We start from the raw sequence: 20,859 nt of genomic DNA, 5'->3' as shown, positions 1-20,859 counted from the left end.
TTCAAGAGTTCTGTTTGAAATTATTTTCCAGTTATCTAAAATACAATTAAAGAAATGAAAAACAATTTCATGAGTTTAGGAATATTTGGACATCAAAGTGATCAGAATAATATATGTCTGTAAGTTCTGCATGTCCATTTTATCATTTCTGTATATACACTTCACTAAAGGTTCTGTAAAGGTTAGCCCCCAAGATTAAGTTGCAGTTCCAAGAGTATTGTATTTATGGAGCACAATCCAAAACTCTCAATTTAGAAGAAAAAGCTACCAGTGATTTCAGTGGGGTTCTTGACATGTCACACAGAGGCCACAGATAACAATAACCATCTCCTGGATTTGTGGTGTTGCTATACACACACACATGCAGACATATGTATGTAAATATATATATATATATATATATATACACACACACACAGAGTATTGCATAGGATAATATGCAGACTGTGGTGAAATGTGATCTCATAAAATAAAGGAATGGAATTTTGAAAAGTAAAGACATTCATTTTTAGCTATTCTTTCTAGGTGATTCAACAAGGCAGATGGAGGTTTAAAGGTGTTTTAATTAGGGTTAGAGAAAAGTAAGAATAAATCTGGCAAGGAGAATATCCATCTCTGTTTAGTAATTTAAACTGAATCTAATATGAAGTCTTGGTAAACTTCTTTGTCTTTTTCTTTCAACTCCAGGGTGAACCTGGCAAACCTGGTGAAAGAGGCAATGTTGGTCTTGCTGGCCCTCGGGTATGTGGATATGTGTTCTTTATCAATCTACAGAGAGAAAAATGTAGATTTTTAAAACCTCTATAACAAGATAGCATTGTCTTGTGCAAGAATGAATAGAGGATGAAATAGAAAAAACAACTTGGAAGTGCATACTGCCAAGAGAGCACTCCCTCAAGAGAGCCCCTCAAGGGAGCCTCAAGTCAGTGGGGACTGTTAGCTAAGGGATAAATGAAAACTACTCTTCTTGGGTATTAATTGGGTAATTATGGGGTATTAGATTCCTAAGAAGAGGAAAAAAACAGCACTTTCTGTGCAAGTTTTTGAGGACCGTGTATTATACTGTAAATTTATTAATTTATGCTGTAAATTTTCAACTTCTTCCTGATAGTTGAAACTTACTAATTCTTCTGTTTAAGGAATCAAATAATTTGTCTATTCTGGGAAAAATGCAATCAGCAATTAATCTGTAATTCCAAATGAAGTGAATATGCTGAAATAACTACAAATCTCCAGAATTTTAACATGTAAGCATCTTTAGTACACTTTGACAGTGAAACTCTTACAAGTAAATGATTAGGTTCAAAATATTTGGCCAGAGACCTTTGTTTTTGGCACAGAATCAATTTAGAGAGATCTTACTCATAACGAATCAAAAATTTGATAACAGCTTTCTACTTGGAGGTTCCAATGAAATACAAGGAAGAATTTCTTCACTGTAAGGGTGGTGGGGCACTGGAACAGGCTGCCTAGATGGATTGTTGAGTCTCCTCTGAGGACACTCAAAACCCACCTGGATGAGTTCTTGTGTGACCTACTCGAGGTGGTCCTGCTCTGGCAGGGGGGTTGGACTTGATAATCTCTCAAGGTCCCTTCCAACCCTTAAGACTCTGTGATTCTGTGATTTAGGGTGCTCCTGGTCCAGAGGGAAACAACGGTGCTCAGGGTCCTCCTGGAGTCACTGTAAGTAACAGCATCCACACAGATCCAAATTGTGGTTTACTCTTTATTAATGAGACTTCTCATTTTAAAATCCATTTTGCTGTATTTCTCCTTCCAAGTTAATCACTTGGTTTTCATTCCATCCAGGGCAACCAAGGTGGAAAAGGTGAACAAGGTCCCGCTGGCCCTCCTGGCTTCCAGGTAAGTAGCTGTGTGCCGCTCAATCTTATATTTGGTTTATAAACCATGAAGTGCTTATGCCGTAACTTAATTTGTATTCTTGTTTCTTTACACTTAGGGTCTGCCAGGTCCCTCGGGTCCAGCAGGTGAAGCTGGTAAACCAGGTGAAAGGGTGAGTGACAGATACGGTACTCCACAAATAGGGGCAGGCATTGCATAAGTGTTACGTTTACAATTGCACATGTGGTGAAGGATTCATTTGCCAAAACAAAACCTTCCATGCTATATGCAAAGTTTCATAGTCCCCTTTGTTAAAGCTAGCCACAAATTAATAAGGTCTGATAGGATTTCCAATATACTTATTTTTTTCAAGTTGTGATGTGAAACTGAGCAAAGCTTTACAAGCCTTAAGCAGCAGTAAAATATGCCCCCTTCCTCAAAAGAGAAGACGGTACATAACAAGTATTTTACTTCAAATCTCTTTTGAAATCTTCACTGTTCAATCTAACCTGCATTACTCCAGTTCTATGCTTTTGTATCTTAATTGATTTCTGTGAATTCACAGTGGCATACAACTGAGGTAGCTCAGTGGTGATTCAGACTCTAGGTTCCTGCTCAGTTAAAGTGTGTGACATAATCTGTATCCAATGTGTCATAAGCACATCTCTTGATGTCCGTGTAAAGGAGTTTACATTGCATGTACCTGAAAAATGAACTTGTACTTTAATAGCCAAATCTTTCTTTAGATGAGGAATTATTATCTCATGTGTGCTTTGAGATATTATTCAGCAATATGGAAAAGGTTGAAATCTGTATCTAAAAGACTGGGTGAAGATCTTAGTGTGAAGATCTTCAATACGCTGCTGCAGTTTGAGAAGCATTTCTGTATACTGCTTAGAAATAAAGCACAATTTAAGCTAAGAAGTTTACTTTAGAGGTAAACTTTACCAGCTCTTTTACTCTCTTCTAGGGTCTTCATGGTGAATTTGGTGTCCCTGGTCCTGCTGGCCCAAGAGTGAGTAACTCATTTGAAATCTAGTATAGACCATCTTAATTATGTATTTAATAATAGTTCCTATACATATCCAAGTTTTCTCAAGACAACAGCTATTTTCAGTTACAGAATACAGCTTATTGCAGGAGACTCCCAGAGTCAGGGAGAATTTTCTTTGCATGTGTCAGAGTACATGATTATATATCTCAATAGTTGCCAATGTTAGTAAACTTCTAGATAAGCAATATGAATATTACCCAAGTAACAATATCCCATATTACTGAACCTCACAACAAGAATGTGACTGACAAAAAGCTGATCCTATACCCTTACACTGAGGCCTGGTGCATGAGAATTTTCATCTCCACTGCCTGTGTGCAGACTTTTGTAGCCTGACCATTTCAGACGTACTGTCTCTTACTAGCCAACTCTAACCTCCCATGTGATGTCTTTGTGAGCAAATGGTGGACTGAATCCAGAGCCTGGAATAGTCATTAGAAGATAATGCCCTGCACTTCCCTTTATTTCTGCACCGTGAATAAACACTTGTAAAGAGCTTTGTGCAGAGGCCTTGCTGCATGGCAGAAAGGTCCCATTTATGAAGAGCAAGGAGTAGTTTATAAAATGCTTGATGAAGTATTTGCTTTCCAGATCCATCTTTAAAGAGGCTGATATTTAAACTACTTCTGTTGCTTCTTGTCACTTCTAGACTAAATGTATTCAGGACAGATATTCCCATTCACTCTTTATCAGTCATGTTAATCAGTTTAAACAGCACTTTTCCTCCCTATATTGAGTGCCCCAAGGCTGTATTAGTAGCCTTGACCTCTTTAAACTTTCATTTTACCGTTCTATCTAAGCTAAGTTCCCTTTATCATTGCCTATATATCTTGCACCTGGCCAGAGTGTATTTCATTTAATATTCCAAATTGCCTCTTGCAGATGCTTTGTTCAGCAAAAGTAACACTTCCTAAAAAATACCTCACTGCTTGTACCAGATCACATTTGCCTTTTTCATGTTCACATCGTATTGTTTGCTATTAGCTATCACCAGGCTAAACCCTCATTTACAGCACAACTTCTAATTTCTGGTGCTAAGTAAATGGCCAGCCATTCCTGAATTTTGTCTCACTTCTACTTTGACAGCCGTTTGGCAGGTTTTTTATTCCCTTCTTCATGTGTGTTATGCCAACACTTCTTCCTGTTGACAAGAGCTTCACCTTTGTGATATCTGCATATTTCATGAATATTTTTCTTCCTTCTCTGCCTCTCTGTCATTAACAAAATGTACAAAGAGATAATGAAAATATATATTAATTGGGGAATGTCACTACAATGTAAGTTAGCCTTCTGCATCGTTGGTGGTTTTTAGCAGTGTGCTGTCTCTCTTTGGGTCAGTCCTTTGACCACATTATACTTTTCATACAAACTCCCAGATTTTCCGGCATAACTAAAAATCTCCATTATGCTTTATCACATTATTCACTGATGTCCAGCTTGAGCACACTTGGATAATTTGAGCTATCTTTAGGAAAACTGCTATTCCTATCTTTCATAGATCTATTGTGCATTGAAGCCCTGTTTTACTCCTGGCTACTTCCAGTTCTCCAGGTGACCTCTGTTTCAGAATTTACCCTTACACATGTTATAATGTACAGCTCACATTAGTAGGCTGTAGATGTCACCTTTATTTTCTAATATTCACCAGGCATTTGAAACTGTAAAAATAATTGTTTCCCAAGTACTATGGCTCTGTTTTCACTAGAATCTGTTATCTGCCCTCAAATTGTTATCAGAAGCTTCATTTGATAATAGAATGCAAGACGCCATTACCAGAATGAGCACAATACAATCCATATTCAAGAAGTACTTGTATTTTGTCATCTGTTATCATTATGTAAGGTGTTCCCACTTCACTTTGCTATACTTGTGTCAAAAGCTAGAGCCAGTTCTGAACAGTTTAGTTCCAATACCATTCTTAATGGTTTGTTCATATAACAATGAATCATGTTGTCATTGTGACCAGTCAGTGCTTTTAAACCTTCATGTCACAGAGCAATTCAAGGCAACACTGAAAGCAGACTGTCTCATGCAGGGTGAACGTGGTCCTCCTGGTGAAAGCGGTGCTGTTGGTCCCGCCGGTCCCATTGGCAGCCGTGGTCCCGCTGGCCCACCAGGCCCTGATGGTAACAAGGTATGCCTTTTTCAGATCCCAGGGCCTTACTGTTGAGTTCCTGACCACAGCAATTCAAAACCCTCTTTCCTGAGAGCATAAGTGATTACTGGCAATAGGTGGTTACCTATATACCATGGGTCGTTTTTTAGAGTGGTGAAGCTTCATCCCAGCTAGTCGACACTAATAAAAAAGGGTTTATGTTTAGTACTATAGATGATGGGAGAGGAACTCCAGTTTGGAATACAGCTTGTCAACTGGTATACTATTAATTCTGTTTTGATATAGTGTCTGAGATTTTGGCCAAAATTCATTCTGGCTTGTATTTATTCTCTACTTAAACATGGGAAGTTCTTGTGTCTAATCAACATTTCCCCCAAAATGTTAGCACAGTAGTCAGTGGTCACCTACCAAAATAACATTGGCTTGATGCTAACTGAATATGGGTGTTAGTTTTCAAGATTTTTTTTGGGTAACCTTTCTACAGAAGTTTATCTTGGGGTATGGGACAGCCAAAAACCTTAGGAGCCCACAGAATCTGAGAGTGTCACTATCTGATGTCTTTACTAGCTGAAAAAGTAAAATAAGTACAATAGGTTAAGACAAAATACTACTACTCACACTGTTTACAAACAAGCAGATAGCAATTGGCAAGGCATTAATGCTAGAATTTTGTTCCAAATTATGTGAATGGTTTGAACCTGTGTTACATTGTATGCTGTTGCTGCTAGGGTGAGCCTGGCAATGTTGGTGCTGCTGGTGGTCCTGGTCCTGCTGGCCCTGGTGGAATCCCAGGAGAGAGAGGTGCTGCTGGTGTTCCAGGAGGCAAGGGTGAAAAGGTAAGGTGGACAGGTTTGGCAGATACTTGAACTTCATTAACTTAAAAAAACCTGAAGGTTACCCCAATGCAGCTTTTATTTACAGTGAAACCGTGTTACTTAGTAGTCAATAAGAAGAGGTTTTATTGGTCTAACAGACCAACAATCTTTTCTAAGGATTTTATTTTGATCTTTACTGAGCATTTGGAATTGGTTTAAGTAGCAGTTAGTTCTTCACAGGACTAGTTAACAATGAGCTTATCTCACCATGCATGATAAGCACCTAAGATGACATGCAAGTAATACATGGATACTCAGCAAACAGTTCAAGACAGTTCATACAAATGGTGGGGTTCATTATCAGTATAATGCTTTTTGTTTCCTCTGTCAATTCTAGGGTGCCCCAGGTCTGAGAGGTGATACTGGTTCAACAGGAAGAGATGGTGCTCGTGTAAGTATCTGTCAGTTCTGCTTGAGTTTCCCCTGCTACACCTCAGAACTTAAGTGACTAAATAGGATGTTCAGGACTTACATTTCCCACTGTATTGCCCTTCTGCTTATATCTGTGCATTTTTGATACAAACCAATCTGATTTTGTTGTCCCTTCTCTGAGGATATTTGAGTTTGAGAGGGTGAAAAGTGATCACTTCTCATGTTGGAAGGGACCTTTAGAGATCATCTAGTCCAACTCCCCTGCAGAAGCAGGTTCACCTAGATCAGGTCACACAGGAACGTGTCCAAGCAGGTCTTGAAGACCTCCAAGGAAGGAGACTCTACAACCCCTCTGGGCAGAGGGGTCATGTGCACAAGCAGAGAAATTACGTCAGCAGAGAAACTTATGTTGTGTGACATTATCCTCTTTAAACTCATGGGCCCAGCCCAGACAGCTAATTCTAAAGGCAGCCTGCACATCTCCACAAAATTATTATTAATTCAAGATTTCAGCTGACTGTCTTAGAGTTCATACTTTGGAAAGAAACCAACAGAATAGATTTTGTTTTATAAGACTGTGTGTCCTTTATATTGAAAAGCCACACACCTGTCTTCAGGAGGAAGGAGAAAAAGCAGTAAAAGTAGTTACTTCTGCTTACATTTTGTTAGAAATGATGTCCTGTATCTTGACTTACAGGGTCTCCCTGGTGCTATTGGTGCTCCTGGCCCTGCTGGTGGTGCTGGTGATCGAGTAAGTCTGCTCTTTGAATGAAAAGGGGTCTTGTTTCTATATACAATTTTTCCACACATGGATATATAAGATGAGAAGTTCGTAAGAACCAATTTAATCTGTCCAGTGTGCACAAGTTCTGAAAGTTTTTCAGATTTGGGAGGAAAGGGTAATTTGGGTTGTAGAACTATTCAATGAAGCTTGCCACCCTAAACGTTTTTCTAAAAGGGCAGGGAAAGGATGCACATCTATATGGCAGTGGTTTATATGGCTAGAAGATTCTGATTTAGGCTTTGTCTGAATTCTTCCTAGTTGAGGCTAATCTCCCCAATGTTCCTCACACTGTGAGAAGAGGTTTTGATACAGTGATGAACAATGACATAGTAGCTCAGAACAATTCTTTATTTTGTCTGAGTATCACTAGAAATTATTAGTACAGGATGAGTCAAAACAGAAGCATTTTCAGTAACACCCTCTGCATTGGAGACATAGGGAAACTTGCTATGTGCATCTATACCACAAGACTACCTGACTGCAGTGAGGCCTATTCCCACAGTGACACAGTGTTTTCTGTCATCTGTTTTAGGGTGAAGGAGGTCCTGCTGGTCCTGCTGGTCCTACTGGTGCCCGTGGTATCCCTGTAAGTAGCCCCTCCCATAACTATTCCCGTGTCCAAGATATGATGTTCAGGAAAAAGTCCTTTTAAAGCTCATTCCAACCAGTCATTTCTTCTTTGCCCTCTCTTTAGGGTGAGCGTGGTGAGCCTGGTCCCGTTGGTCCTAATGGATTTGCTGGACCTCCTGTGAGTATTGGTTTTTCCTCTTATTGATGCTACATCATTCCTCTGTTTCTTTTGCATGCATTTCCAACCCCTTTTTCTGTGTGGTTTTCTGCCCATAGGGTGCAGCTGGTCAGCCTGGTGCTAAAGGCGAGCGTGGGCCTAAAGGACCTAAGGGTGAAACTGGACCAACAGGTGCTATTGGCCCCGTTGGTGCTTCTGGAGCACCAGTAAGTGAACCGTGTCTTTGTAACATGCATAGTTCCTAAAATGTACTAGGCAAGCAATCCCCTAGCCCAAAGGCCTTGAATTTTGAACAGGTAGTTAAAAAAAGGAAAAAAACTTCACATTAGGCTGTGAGGAAAGTGGCCATACTAATTTTCACACATTATGTAACCCTTGTTAGTCTATCTGTGTGGGATCAGATCGTGAGTCTGGAAACAAAATTAAGACAAGAAAACCAAAGAATTTTCAACTTGCCCTGAAGATCCACAGAATCAGTCTATCTGACTATCTGGGTGATTGTGGGTAAGTTCTGAGCTGAGGGCATTGAGAGGACGACATCAAATATGGATTTACTGTCATGGTCTAAGTTTTTAGACTCAGTCATCCAGAAGCATATGTGCAAATTCATCCATGCACCCACTGGCACACAGGCTTTTCATGTGCCAACACTTTTATATCCCAGAGATATATACTGCTTCACACACATGCAGCCCGTTAGTGGGGAACTGGTTGAAATTATACAGCAAGTCAGGGCCTGATATTTAAAATACTGTAAAATGCTGCAGGATAACATTGCTTGGGCTTTTTACTGTATGCTTCTTGTAGAGCAAAACCAGGCCCTTGCACTAGGCAGCTGTGTTAGTCATATAGTGCAAATGGAGGAATTTACTACCCTAGTATCAGGACAGAAATTGTGGGTTTGGGCCCTGTCCTCTTCGTGCTAAAATAAAAAGCAAAATTGCTCTCAACTTTCCTGATAGTGAGGCTGAGCCATTAGCCTAAATGAGGAACATTAACAGTCTTTGCTTGATTCGTCTTTTTCAATCCTTCACACATAGGGTCCCGCTGGTGCTGCTGGTCCTGCTGGCCCTCGTGGTGATGCTGGTCCTCCTGTAAGTCTTCAGGCTGTTGGCACTGACATGATTCCTTTTTGTGAAGTCATTGTTTCCTTTAAACTAAGTCTTCCTTTTTACTTCTATTTTTAGGGTATGACTGGTTTCCCTGGTGCTGCTGGAAGAGTTGGTCCTCCTGGCCCTGCTGTGAGTAACTAATAAAGAAGCTATAGGGGCAGATAAGTCAGAAGTTGCATTCATTAGGGGTAATTCTCATTTTTGTTACATTAACACAAATTCTAATTGCACTAGAATCACCTCAGATCGTTGTAGGACTTACAGGAGTTAAGAAAAGATCTCTTGATTATTTAAACTCCCAGAGTGGGAGTTACACATTAAATTTGTGGGCTTTTTTTACAATCTCTGAAGAATCCCTCTGCATCTTGAGGTGCTTAATCATTTGTAAAACTCGGTGCATGTTTTGCTTTTTTGTTTTACTGTGAGTAATTGCATAGCCTTTGATTTTGAGTGGAATAAGTAGGTCATGTCCTATTTGAAAAAGAATGTTAAGGTTATCTTGTGTCCACACTTTCTAAAGTATCTACAGTTCCAGCCACTGTCACAAGCAGGACAACCTCTCATTGTGTTTAAGAATGTGAATTCCTGCTTCTTTATCTAATTTCAAATTTACTTTTGTAGTTTTTCTTTTCAAAAGTGTTTCCAACCTTTACCAAAAGGCACTTCTTTTACTAGATACTTTACATTTAAAGATATTGTAAATTCTAGTATCCAAAGCAAATAATCCGTTGAATTTGAAGAGATTTTTTCTTATAGATTTTATAGTTGCAGTGAATGTCTCCAGACCTAAATTGATATTTTCCCACAAAATTTTGCCACTTTCATCTGCACTGAGTTAAAGTAAATCTCTCAGATAAAAAATTCTACTGATTCCAGCTATCCACTGCTAACAAAAGCAATAGAAGTTGCTACTTCAGAGCAGTTGATAACCTGTTTATTGCAAAGTACAGTTTTTGTACGTGGACATGAAATGAAATTTATCTCTCATATTCCCAGTTAATAGGTGTATATTGTAATAGCATCATATTCATACTCAATCCTAGGGCATCAGTGGTCCCCCAGGTCCTCCTGGCCCAGCTGGCAAAGATGGTCCTAGAGGTCTACGTGGTGATGTTGGTCCAGTTGGCCGTACTGGTGAACAAGGTATTGCTGGCCCACCTGGTTTTGCTGGTGAGAAAGGTCCATCTGGAGAGGCTGGTGCTGCTGTAAGTTACTGAATATCACATCTCATTTAAAATGTTTCTCTTCATGTAAATGTTATAGCTTCTAAGATACTTTTGATATTTGTGAAGGCCATTTCTCTAGAAGCTCTGCTGAGACTCCAGAAATTGTTTATAGAAATGTTTGAAGACATACCATAAAAAAGGAAACTTCATCCCTGGGTCAGGTTTTTCTCTTTTTTTCTCTTGACGCAAGTTGCATCTTTCTGTGTAAGTAGACCAAATGAAAGTGACATTCTGCATCAAAACCCCTAATTTGTGGGTGTCACAAGATTAAAGTTGTCTAGCCCAGGTTTTCTTAGATTTATGCAAATAAATAAATTAATTTTGGATGGTTTTAGGCATGCACATCCAGAACTTCTGGCTTTGAAGAAGTCAGAAACATTTCTGTGTTAGGGAAGTGTGCACTTGTAGGTGACAATTGAAAATTTACCCTTTAATGTCCAGTATAAAGGAATATATTTTCTAATCTTTGTGTTCTAATATAATTTCAGTTATGAAAAACAATTGAACTAGTAGGCCTGACTATAAATTAGGATAATTTAAGGTAATATATCAGGTTGATTACTTACGCAGATTTTAGCACCACATATGCTCAAATTTCAAGGGAATGGAAAAGTCACTTAATTGAACAAACTTCACCTTTCAGATGGTCAGTAGAGAGCTTTAAGGGTTGTTTAGAGATGGCAGATATCAGCTAGATGGCTTCTAAGCCTGTCATGTTCAGTGTCAGATGATCAGTCTCTTTGGTATGGAATCCCCTCACATAGCCATCTTCTCCTACTGAATACTCCAGTTTTCATGCATCACTAACTGTTATTTAATGGGAAGGGAAAAAGTATATTTACAGTGCTGTTCAGAAACAGCATTTTCACTGGAAAACAGTTGTGAGGGGACTATAACCAACATCATATTCTTACAGACCTTTAGGTTTGAAGTTTAAAGTCTTACGGCTTGGTTGCAACTTCTTCCATGCAGAAACCAGCAGTGGCACACACTGAGACAGCAGTTGGTGCTGTTTTAGAGCAAAACAAATGAGAAATGTGGAAGGTCATAAAGAATTATTTTTCTCTATTAACATAAACAATATTCTTTTCATGCCATAGGGTCCTCCTGGTACCCCAGGTCCTCAGGGTATTCTTGGTGCTCCTGGTATCCTTGGTCTGCCTGGCTCTCGGGGAGAACGTGGTCTTCCAGGCATTTCTGGAGCAACAGTGAGTATTTGACTAGTTAACTGCCTTAAACAGATACATCTAAAGAATGAAGCTGAGGTGTCCTCATATGGGAAGCCAAGGAAAACAAGATGTAGATTCTGCTGTTCCCATTGCTGCTGCAGACAGAAGATATGGACCTAACTGACTTAGAGCAGTGGAAAAAATCACTGATTGCTGAAGACAAGGAAGACTTCTATCTGCAGATATTTTTGAATGACATCAGAGGTTTCTGATAGAAGAGGTAGAAAATTTAGAATCAAGATAATATTTTGTATAGTTAGATATGTTTCTGGTGTCCTAGTACTTTTTCACTTGCAGAATCGATTGCAAAGTAAGGTTTCACTTAGATATAGCCCAAAAGTTCTGTAAGACTGGTTCATGTTGTATTATAATGTCACATTTTTTACCACTGTTCCTGTATTAGGGTGAGCCTGGTCCCTTGGGTGTTTCTGGTCCTCCTGGTGCCCGTGGTCCTTCTGGTCCTGTGGGTTCCCCTGGTCCCAATGGTGCTCCTGGTGAAGCTGGTCGTGATGTAAGCTATATCTTATTTCCTCTTCAGGATTGCTTTTCTTTTATTCCGAGCCAAAGACAAATACACACATACACACACAAAAAAAGATGCAACTGGAGGCTGTTCTCTAGCAAAGTTGTACTTTCTGGTGCCTTTAGGGAAAATGATAGCAGGATTCTAATAGATATGGGTTCCCTTCCCCATCCCCAAATAGGTGACAAATTCTTCGAGACACGACTTCTGTCTGAAATACATCCTGGAGTCACGGTCAGAATCCTTTGACTTTTTAATTAATTTCTAAGGAAAAGATTACTTCATCGTTGGAGATGGGAAAAATAGTACATACCAGAGGGAAAAGGTTTTGGCTATAGAGAAGAATATATTAGGAAAGCTTGTTTTCAGCAAATTTTCTTGGTCATCACCTTAGACGCAATATCTTTCAGGAAAGTATAAAAATTACAGTCACTTTTACTTGAGAGATCTAGTGATTGTGGTATTAAACACAAAGTGTTTTTTAATGGAAGGTCCTTTCAGAAGGCATATGAAGCACATTGCACAAAATATGGGAATTCAATTAGTGGACTATGTGCAACACTCATCACTGTTTTGGAGTCCTAACAAAGCAGGTAGACTTTAACGTCATGGCTGAACTACACAGTGTTTCCCAATGTGCATTCCCTTACCACAAAATGTGAAGCTCCAGCATGTTTGTCAGGTACTGCTGAGCTGCAGAGATCAAGGTGGGTTAGGACACAATGGAGGGCCTGAGACCTATGTAGAAAGGGGAATGTGGGAACACCAGAGTGGAACAAATTACTCCCTTTAATGCCTTGCCTCATGGATGATTGCTTGAAGGACAGTGTCCCACTCCCAGCTCTTTCAGAGGGCAGCAAAATAAATGTATCCATCCGATTTAACCATCCAGCTTAGTAGTTCACCTCGAAGAAGAGTATTCATATAGTGGCTATACATGACTGAAACTAAGAGTGAAGGTAAAATATTAACACGTTGCCTTGTTGTTAGGGTAACTATATAAAGCTTTCTCTAAGTCTTATCAGGGAAGCTAATTTGATAACCGGAGTCATTGTTAATACGGAACTCCTGCAAGTCCTGAGACTGACAGGATGTCAAAGATTTGAGAGAGTAGTAATTAAAAATAAATAAATGTTCTGTTCCATGGGAATTTCTGTAGGAAAATGTTTGCCAGTGCACACAGTGAAACAGTTGAAGCAAAATTAACTTTCACAAAGAAAGTCCAAAACATCTAATTTTTCTGAGAATCACAGAATTGCAAAACATTAATATATTGAATGGATTTGAAAGTGGCATCTATAAGGAAAAGTTCGTTATTGTCAAGATGTATGCTGTCCCACCTCAATGTCTTCTTATTCTCATTGGGAGCAATTAGACTGACACACAGTTCTGTGTGAGATGAAGGTTGATGGAATTTAATATTTTTTTGTGATCTTTTAACAGGGCAATCCTGGAAATGATGGTCCTCCAGGCCGTGATGGTGCTCCTGGTTTCAAGGTAACTTTTTCTTTTCTTTCATAATCATGGAAGAAACATTCCAATATATATAAGTCAGTAGTAACACACCGTGTATCCTCCTGCGTTCCTTTGTTCCCAGGGTGAGCGTGGTGCTCCTGGTAGCCCTGGTCCCAGTGGTGCTCTGGGTGCTCCTGGTCCTCATGGCCAAGTTGGTCCCTCTGGAAAGCCTGGAAACCGTGGTGATCCTGTAAGTTGATGAGACCTTAATTTTTTTGATTAACTGTGGTAGTTTGAGCCTGGCTGGATGCCAGGTGCTCACCACACCTCTATCCCCACCTCCTCAGCAAGCCAGGGAAGGGGAGAAAATAAGATGGGAGTCTCGTGGGTTGAGATAAAAGCAGTTTAATAAAGAAGCAGCAAAGCCACGTGCACGGGAAGCAAAGCAAAAGCAGATAAAGCTGTTACTCTCTACCTCCCATCAGCAGCGATGTCCGGCCACCTCCCGAGAAGCAGGGCTGCAGTATGTGTAGCGGTTGCTTTGGGAAGGCCAGAAATGAATCTCGCCTCCCCTTCCTGCTCCTCTCCCCCAGTTTATATTCCTGGGCTGACGTCATATGGTATGGAATATCTCCTTGGTCAGCCTGGGTCAACTGTCCTGGCCATAGTCCCTCCCAAGATCATGCCCACCCACAGCTGTTGGTGAAGGTGGGGGAAGGAATGCTGGAGGGACAGCCCTGATGCTGTGCGAGCGGTAGTCATAATATTGATATCAACAGTAAGCACAGCACTGCAGGAGCTGCTGTGGAAAATCACTACCGTCCCAGACCCACTACATTGACACAGTACTAACATTTTCCCATTGTATATATATACATTCAACATCACATCTCTACAATATGTGAATAATGACTTTACTCTCCACAGAGATGTGTTGAGCATGGAATCTTCATTAGGTATAATATCCAGCAGTGACGTGTTTTCTGTTCCTGTTTCAGGGTCCTGCTGGCGCTGTCGGTCCTGCTGGTGCTTTTGGTCCAAGAGGTCTTGCTGTAAGTCTGGTTTCTAAATACATTACCTACCATACTGATGCAAGAAGAGAAAACATGTATCATTAGTAGGAGTAATGATTGTGCTCAAGAGGTGAGCTGAAAAAGTAATGCTTGAAAAACTGTAAATATTTATAGACCTAGAATCTTGATCAACATTCTCTTTGGGACCAATCCTGAAACTTTTGGGGTTGACACTCTTCCTAGATGTGTTAACCTATGGCATAATGTAGGCTTAGTTCTGGCTTTGACAGTAGTATATATTTGAAGCCCTCTCTTTTATTCCTCTGACACCTATATCCTTTTCTAGGGCCCACAAGGACCACGTGGTGAGAAAGGTGAACCTGGTGATAAGGGGCCGAGAGGTCTGCCTGGCCTGAAGGGACACAATGGATTGCAGGGTCTTCCTGGTCTTGCTGTGAGTAAATGGTTTTTCTGGGTTTTGAATATAAGGACCAAAAAATGGAAATCGGCTCACCCTAGTGTGGAATTACACATGCATAACCCAGCAGGTTGATCCCACTTACTCCACTCTGCATCATCTTTCAAAGGCCATAGGATTGTGTTTAACATGCAAGATTTGTCACATAAAATGGCAAATTTTGATATTGCCATTGAAAATTGGCTTTAGAGCTGTGAGTACCATTAGCTGTCCTGAAAATCAACTGCATTTGGCTAGCACAGCATTCAGAAAGCTTTGCCTTTGTCATAATATTATTTCTTATTTTGGCCATAAATCGTAAAGCCTTAGTATCACTGAGAAGCAAAAGTAATTTGCAGATTTTCTTCTCTTTAAATCCTGGTATCCTCTTTTAGGAATTCTGACTTTTAAGGCTTTCACTGAAAATCCGAAGTAACAATGAAGAGACTTTTATAGTTTATCCCCTTAAATACCTCTTTACACTTTCTCTCCTTCTTCCCCGAAACATGCATTTTATACCCCAACTCCACTAATAAATGGCATTGGTCCTAGTTTCCCATACTCTTAAGCCCAAATACACATGTTGATCATAGCTCCCTCCCAAATCATACAAATACAAATGTGTGCCACTGGATTTTTTTGAATGACTGTCCATGTCTCTTTCCCAACAGGGCCAACATGGTGATCAAGGTCCTCCTGGCAACAATGGCCCTGCTGGCCCAAGGGTATGTGAATTTAAGAGCATGTTCTAATAATCTTCCCATTCCTTTTGTGCGAGATATATATACACTTTCATTTGTATCATTCTCTATTTGTATTGTTTTCTACTGTCGTTAAACTGTTTGAATTTCCTTTTAGGGCCCACCTGGTCCTTCTGGTCCTCCTGGTAAAGATGGTCGCAATGGTCTCCCTGGACCTATTGGACCTGCTGGTGTGCGTGGCTCTCATGGTAGCCAAGGCCCTGCTGTGAGTATAACTTACTTTTTGTTGATTTAACCCATTTATGTCACAGTTACAAGAAAAAGCCTATCAGTTTAGGAAACTATGTGGGCTTATTTATTAAAAAAAAAAAAATCCAAATGTCTGTTGTTACTTAACAATGAACATTTCCCTAGTAGGCCTACACCTGAAGCCCTTGTTCATTTCTTATGGCAAGACAGCAAATATACAAAGAAAATATGGTAGTCCTAGACTGTACATCTTCTGCTTGAGCCTATAAGGCAAGTCCATATGTGCTACCTCAGATTAGAGTTAAGGGTGATAGGAGTTGACTAGCAGTGTGCATGTGTGGAAGCACTGAACTGACAGAATCATATATGTAATAGAACACTTCTTGTCTTTTGCTTCTGGAAAACTTCAGGGTCCTCCTGGTCCTCCTGGTCCCCCTGGTCCCCCTGGTCCCAATGGTGGTGGATATGAAGTTGGCTATGACGCAGAATACTTCCGGGCTGATCAGCCTTCTCTCAGGCCCAAGGATTATGAAGTTGACGCCACTCTGAAAACATTGAACAACCAAATTGAGACCCTGCTGACGCCAGAAGGCTCCAGAAAGAACCCAGCTCGCACTTGCCGTGACCTGAGACTTAGTCATCCAAAATGGAACAGCGGTATGTTAGTGCCAGGTGTTTGCCCTTTGTGGCTCAGGGAGTGCTTCCAGCTAATTAGCTTGCTTTTATGAATAGTATTCTTGGCCATCCAGTGAAAATTTTGAAGGACCAATGAAGACATTCCCTCAGCCTCTGCTGAAAATAGTACGAGGATATTCTAAAAAGCTCTTGATAGCTAATGTTGCTCAATTATTGCAATATTTTTTCAAAATAATACAAAAATATTTAACTCTAATGTTCAAATACAGTATATTATACATTAGCAGTCTAAAATATGTATTTATCCCAGTTATGACCTTACTATCATAAGCAGTTGTGATATTTGTGACCTGTTTCTGAATTGCTATATCAAACAAGTGAACGTAAGCTGGATGTGAGTGAAATACTGTTTGCATTTCTTTCCTCGCCGACAGGCTTCTACTGGATTGATCCTAACCAAGGGTGCTCTGCAGATGCCATTAGAGCATACTGTGATTTTGCCACTGGTGAGACTTGCATCTATGCCAACCCTGATAATATTCCCGCCAAGAACTGGTACATCAGCAAGAATCCCAAGGACAAGAAGCACGTGTGGTTCGGAGAAACTATCAATGGTGGCACCCAGGTAAGTGATGTATGGGAGGGTCATTATTTCCTACAGCGCTGTCTGAAGAATTCCCAATTCACTGACTCTCAGCAAGCAAACACATAAATTAAACTTTCTTAGGGGAGAAGTATCTCAAGGGAACAGTTCTGTCTCTGGTTTGGATCACAATTTACTGAAGGGATTTCTCAGTATTGGTCTAATTTTTCTTGCTATCTGCAAATGATATACTGAGCATGACTAATGGCTATTGCTAAGGAAGGCCTGGACTGGAATATGGTACATCAGTATAAAGACAATCCAGATACTGTCTGAAAAAGTAAGAAAAACAGCTTTGTCTATTCTTTCAATTGAAATTTATTACATAAGATACTATTCCTGGAAAGATATTTATATTGTACGTAACAGATCCTGAGTATATGCCACCATCACATTTGAAATTACCAGTGAAAACAAAAAGTAGGTCTACTTGCACGTTAGACACTGTACCGGGCAATTGCAAAGAAATCACTTTTATACAGCTAGGGAGGTCTAATTACATAATTTTTCAATGAAATTGAATTGATCTTGTGATGAAATTGCAATGTCCAAGATGTTCAAGAATGTAAGATTGATCATACTGGGTCAGAACAGTTTAGAGCCCTGCTTCTTGCCACGTCTCAAAGTAGAATATAAGAATGAGCTAAACATTTATAATATCCATAGATGCTATTCTATGAGCCAAAAATAATTTCAGGCTTCTTTTGAGACAGGCATTGTTTCTGTATATCTGTGGAAACAATAGATTTCTCTTCCTTGAACTGACCTGATCTTGTCTTTGAATCCACATCTTGAACTGACCTGATCTTGTCTTTAAATCCACATAAACTGTTAACAGCCTATCTTGGAAGAGAGTTCAATAGTTTTACTACATCCAGTTATGTCTGGTTTTCAACCCACCTCCTACTAGTTTTATTTGATTCTCTTCAGCTCTGGAGTTGCAATAGACAAGTGATTGCAGATTTATGTGATTATTTTTTTAATATTCTTAGAGGAAATACAGCATACTTCTGTTACAAACATCCACTTTTCTCCAGCACTAGAGTTGACTGGGTTCCTTTCTGGTTTTCAGTTTGAATACAACAGCGAAGGAGTGTCCTCAAAGGATATGGCCACCCAACTTGCCTTCATGCGCCTGCTGGCCAACCATGCCTCCCAGAACATCACCTACCACTGCAAGAACAGCATTGCCTACATGGATGAGGAAACAGGCAACCTTAAAAAGGCTGTCATACTGCAGGGATCCAACGACGTTGAGCTACGGGCAGAAGGCAACAGCAGATTCACTTTCAGCGTTCTTGAGGATGGCTGCTCTGTAAGTAGACATAGATACCGTGGGCACCATGATTGCCTGTGCTTAAGCACGTGATTAGGGACAGAGTTTTGCTTTGATTCAGAATTAGATTATTGGTCAGACCAATAATCTAAATTTTTCCCTGTGAAGATAAATGGCCTACAAAACCAACTATGCCAGATCTTTAACAAGTGCAAAGCACTAGAGTACAAACAAATCCTCCCTTGCACTGTGCAGCGTGGCAAAATTGAAGAAGCTTTTCAGAGGGATAAGACCCAAAGTCTGTGTAACCAGAAGACTGATGAGAAAACGATCCATAAGCTGTAAGAAGGGCAGGATCTTTTGAGTCCTGAAAATCTCAGGCAAGGATCTCTGAAGATTTAACATCTGTGAAAAATATGATAGTTTCTGTAGTGCATCACACATTCAACTTCAGTCAATACTTTCTATGTCTTAGAGATCTAACTAGTTGGATATGGGTATCTGATTTGGAAACAACAGCAGAAAAAATAATAAATTCTTTCAGAAGTGATCTGGTCGGGTGAAACAACTCTCAGTACTATGAACAATGCAATAACAATTATAATGAATCTTCTCTTGCAGAGAAAGAGCAATGAATGGAGCAAAACGATCATTGAATACAGAACAAATAAGCCATCTCGCTTGCCCATCCTTGACATTGCACCTTTGGATATTGGCGGCGCTAACCAAGAATTCGGTTTGGACATTGGCCCAGTCTGTTTCAAATGAATGAACTAAAATTAACTTAAAGCCTCTCCCAAATTATTCTCTTGTCATTTCTTTTTGTAATGAAAGCTGACTCCTTCCATTTCTTCTGTTCATCTACTTGCTTAAACTCCGGGCAAAAGAGAAGGAGAAGAATTGATTGGAGCATTGTGCAATGAAATTTAATACAGCCCCAAAAGGACTTGGAAGTCTTTCAAGATTTAACACCTTGTCTTGGGAAATGTCAGCCTTTGTAAAGAAAAAACCAAAATAAAAAATCATGAAAGTTTGCACCACTTGTGGCCTTTGAATATCTTCCACAGAGGAAGTTTAAAACCATGACTTCCAAAGGTTTAAACTACCTCATACACTACATCGAGTGTGATCCACATCTCTTGCTGGTGCTTCTCCATATGATCAGAGATACTATCAGTTCCACTCAAAATGCAGCGGTGCTAATTGCATTATTACAGAGCATCTTTCCAATACTTGAACTTTGATGGTGCTAACAGCAATTAAAATATCACTTCTCTGTTTCTTGGAAGTCTGTCTCAAAACTTAGAATATCCTGTCTCACCCACAGCTTAAGCATGTGGATCATTTTCCCTCATCTTTGTCCTCTTCCTCCAAAATGAGATGCTCCTGCTTTCAAATCTCATTTCCATCTTCTACCATGGGTAAAAAAAAAATCAAAAGTCATCATTTCTCAAAAAAAAGAAAATGTATTTTGTATATGTGAGATGTTTAAATAAATTGTGAAAAAAAATTAAATAAAGCATGTCCAATGTTCCAAAAGAAACTATTTAATGAGTTAAGTTACTTGCTTAGATGCATTGGCAGAACTTCCAATACATTTGCATTACTGCAACTGTCTTGGCCTGTTGCTGTAAAATATTTCCTTGGAGCAGACTGCCTACAACTGTCTTAAGGGTGTGATTGTCTACTTGACTCTTTGTTTCAAATCAGCTTTTGAAAAGTCCACAAAAAATTCAGTAAATCTGAATATGAGAAGTTCAGAAGCAGTAATAATTCCTTTTTTTTTCCAGATGCTAAATAGGATTAATGGCTGAAAGAACAATTATCTTCTCACTTAAAGGCAGAAGGAAAGTTAACCTTCTGTCTTACACTTGAAGACAGAAATCTCCTTAGTGTTGAGATGTGCTGGCTGACACCATGCTGTAAATCAGCAGAACTCTGCACCTGTGGTTTTCAAATGGTGTGTGGAAGTCTGTGCAAGGAATCTCTAAATCTAGTAGCCTTGTCAGAAAGGTCAGGGTGTGTTAGGCCCTTACAATTCATTGTGTTTTGCACGAGACACAGGACTATCTGCTGTTGCTAACATTAATATACTGTCACAAAAAGAAACACCCAGAGAAGCAAAGACTATTCTTATCTGAGGCCTTTCAAGAGACTGCTGTCACACAGCTTTTCTGAAAACCCTAAATGAACTACAATTCCAACAGCCGTGGATTTGGAATTGGAAAGGCACTTGGCAGAACGTACAAAGGATCATGAAGACCACTGCAAAAGCAGGTAAGGGAAGAGATGAGACAGGCTTAGACAGTGGGAGTCCCCAAAGAGCAGCATGAAGAAAATAGCCAGAAGCTGGTCCGTGTAACTTGAAGAAAGCACCATTCGAAAGGTAAGCAGCTGAGAGGCTGAAGGTGCAAGGACAAATAAGCACTAAAATGTGTTCCTAAAGAAAGTTCTTCATTGTCACTTGCAAATAACTAAGGAAAAAAGGTCAAATATCAAAACATGGGCATAAGTGCAGCTGCTATGAGCCCACAACTGTGTGCTGAAT

General features: G+C 39.8%; 1 protein-coding gene across 1 annotated transcript in view; it reads left to right on the top strand.

Moving 5' to 3' along the window:
- Window positions 1–19,348, top strand: part of COL1A2 (collagen type I alpha 2 chain) — a 38,991-nt gene extending 19,643 nt beyond the window's left edge. Inside the window, exons 26-52 of the mRNA XM_061997153.1 lie at window positions 688–741; window positions 1,630–1,683; window positions 1,810–1,863; window positions 1,961–2,014; window positions 2,813–2,857; window positions 4,932–5,030; window positions 5,741–5,848; window positions 6,225–6,278; window positions 6,957–7,010; window positions 7,576–7,629; window positions 7,738–7,791; window positions 7,890–7,997; window positions 8,832–8,885; window positions 8,979–9,032; window positions 9,947–10,108; window positions 11,230–11,337; window positions 11,762–11,869; window positions 13,325–13,378; window positions 13,479–13,586; window positions 14,335–14,388; window positions 14,696–14,803; window positions 15,478–15,531; window positions 15,665–15,772; window positions 16,167–16,413; window positions 16,827–17,017; window positions 18,108–18,350; window positions 18,933–19,348. Of these exons, the coding sequence (XP_061853137.1) occupies window positions 688–741; window positions 1,630–1,683; window positions 1,810–1,863; window positions 1,961–2,014; window positions 2,813–2,857; window positions 4,932–5,030; window positions 5,741–5,848; window positions 6,225–6,278; window positions 6,957–7,010; window positions 7,576–7,629; window positions 7,738–7,791; window positions 7,890–7,997; window positions 8,832–8,885; window positions 8,979–9,032; window positions 9,947–10,108; window positions 11,230–11,337; window positions 11,762–11,869; window positions 13,325–13,378; window positions 13,479–13,586; window positions 14,335–14,388; window positions 14,696–14,803; window positions 15,478–15,531; window positions 15,665–15,772; window positions 16,167–16,413; window positions 16,827–17,017; window positions 18,108–18,350; window positions 18,933–19,079 (2,592 nt within the window). The 3' untranslated portion in view covers window positions 19,080–19,348. The remainder of the gene's footprint in view (window positions 1–687; window positions 742–1,629; window positions 1,684–1,809; window positions 1,864–1,960; window positions 2,015–2,812; window positions 2,858–4,931; window positions 5,031–5,740; window positions 5,849–6,224; window positions 6,279–6,956; window positions 7,011–7,575; window positions 7,630–7,737; window positions 7,792–7,889; window positions 7,998–8,831; window positions 8,886–8,978; window positions 9,033–9,946; window positions 10,109–11,229; window positions 11,338–11,761; window positions 11,870–13,324; window positions 13,379–13,478; window positions 13,587–14,334; window positions 14,389–14,695; window positions 14,804–15,477; window positions 15,532–15,664; window positions 15,773–16,166; window positions 16,414–16,826; window positions 17,018–18,107; window positions 18,351–18,932) is intronic.
- The last annotated feature ends 1,511 nt before the right edge of the window (window positions 19,349–20,859 follow it).

This window comes from Colius striatus, chromosome 5 (genome assembly GCF_028858725.1).
Source record: "Colius striatus isolate bColStr4 chromosome 5, bColStr4.1.hap1, whole genome shotgun sequence".
NCBI lineage: Eukaryota > Metazoa > Chordata > Aves > Coliiformes > Coliidae > Colius > Colius striatus.
This window is presented reverse-complemented; position numbering and strand designations above follow the sequence as displayed.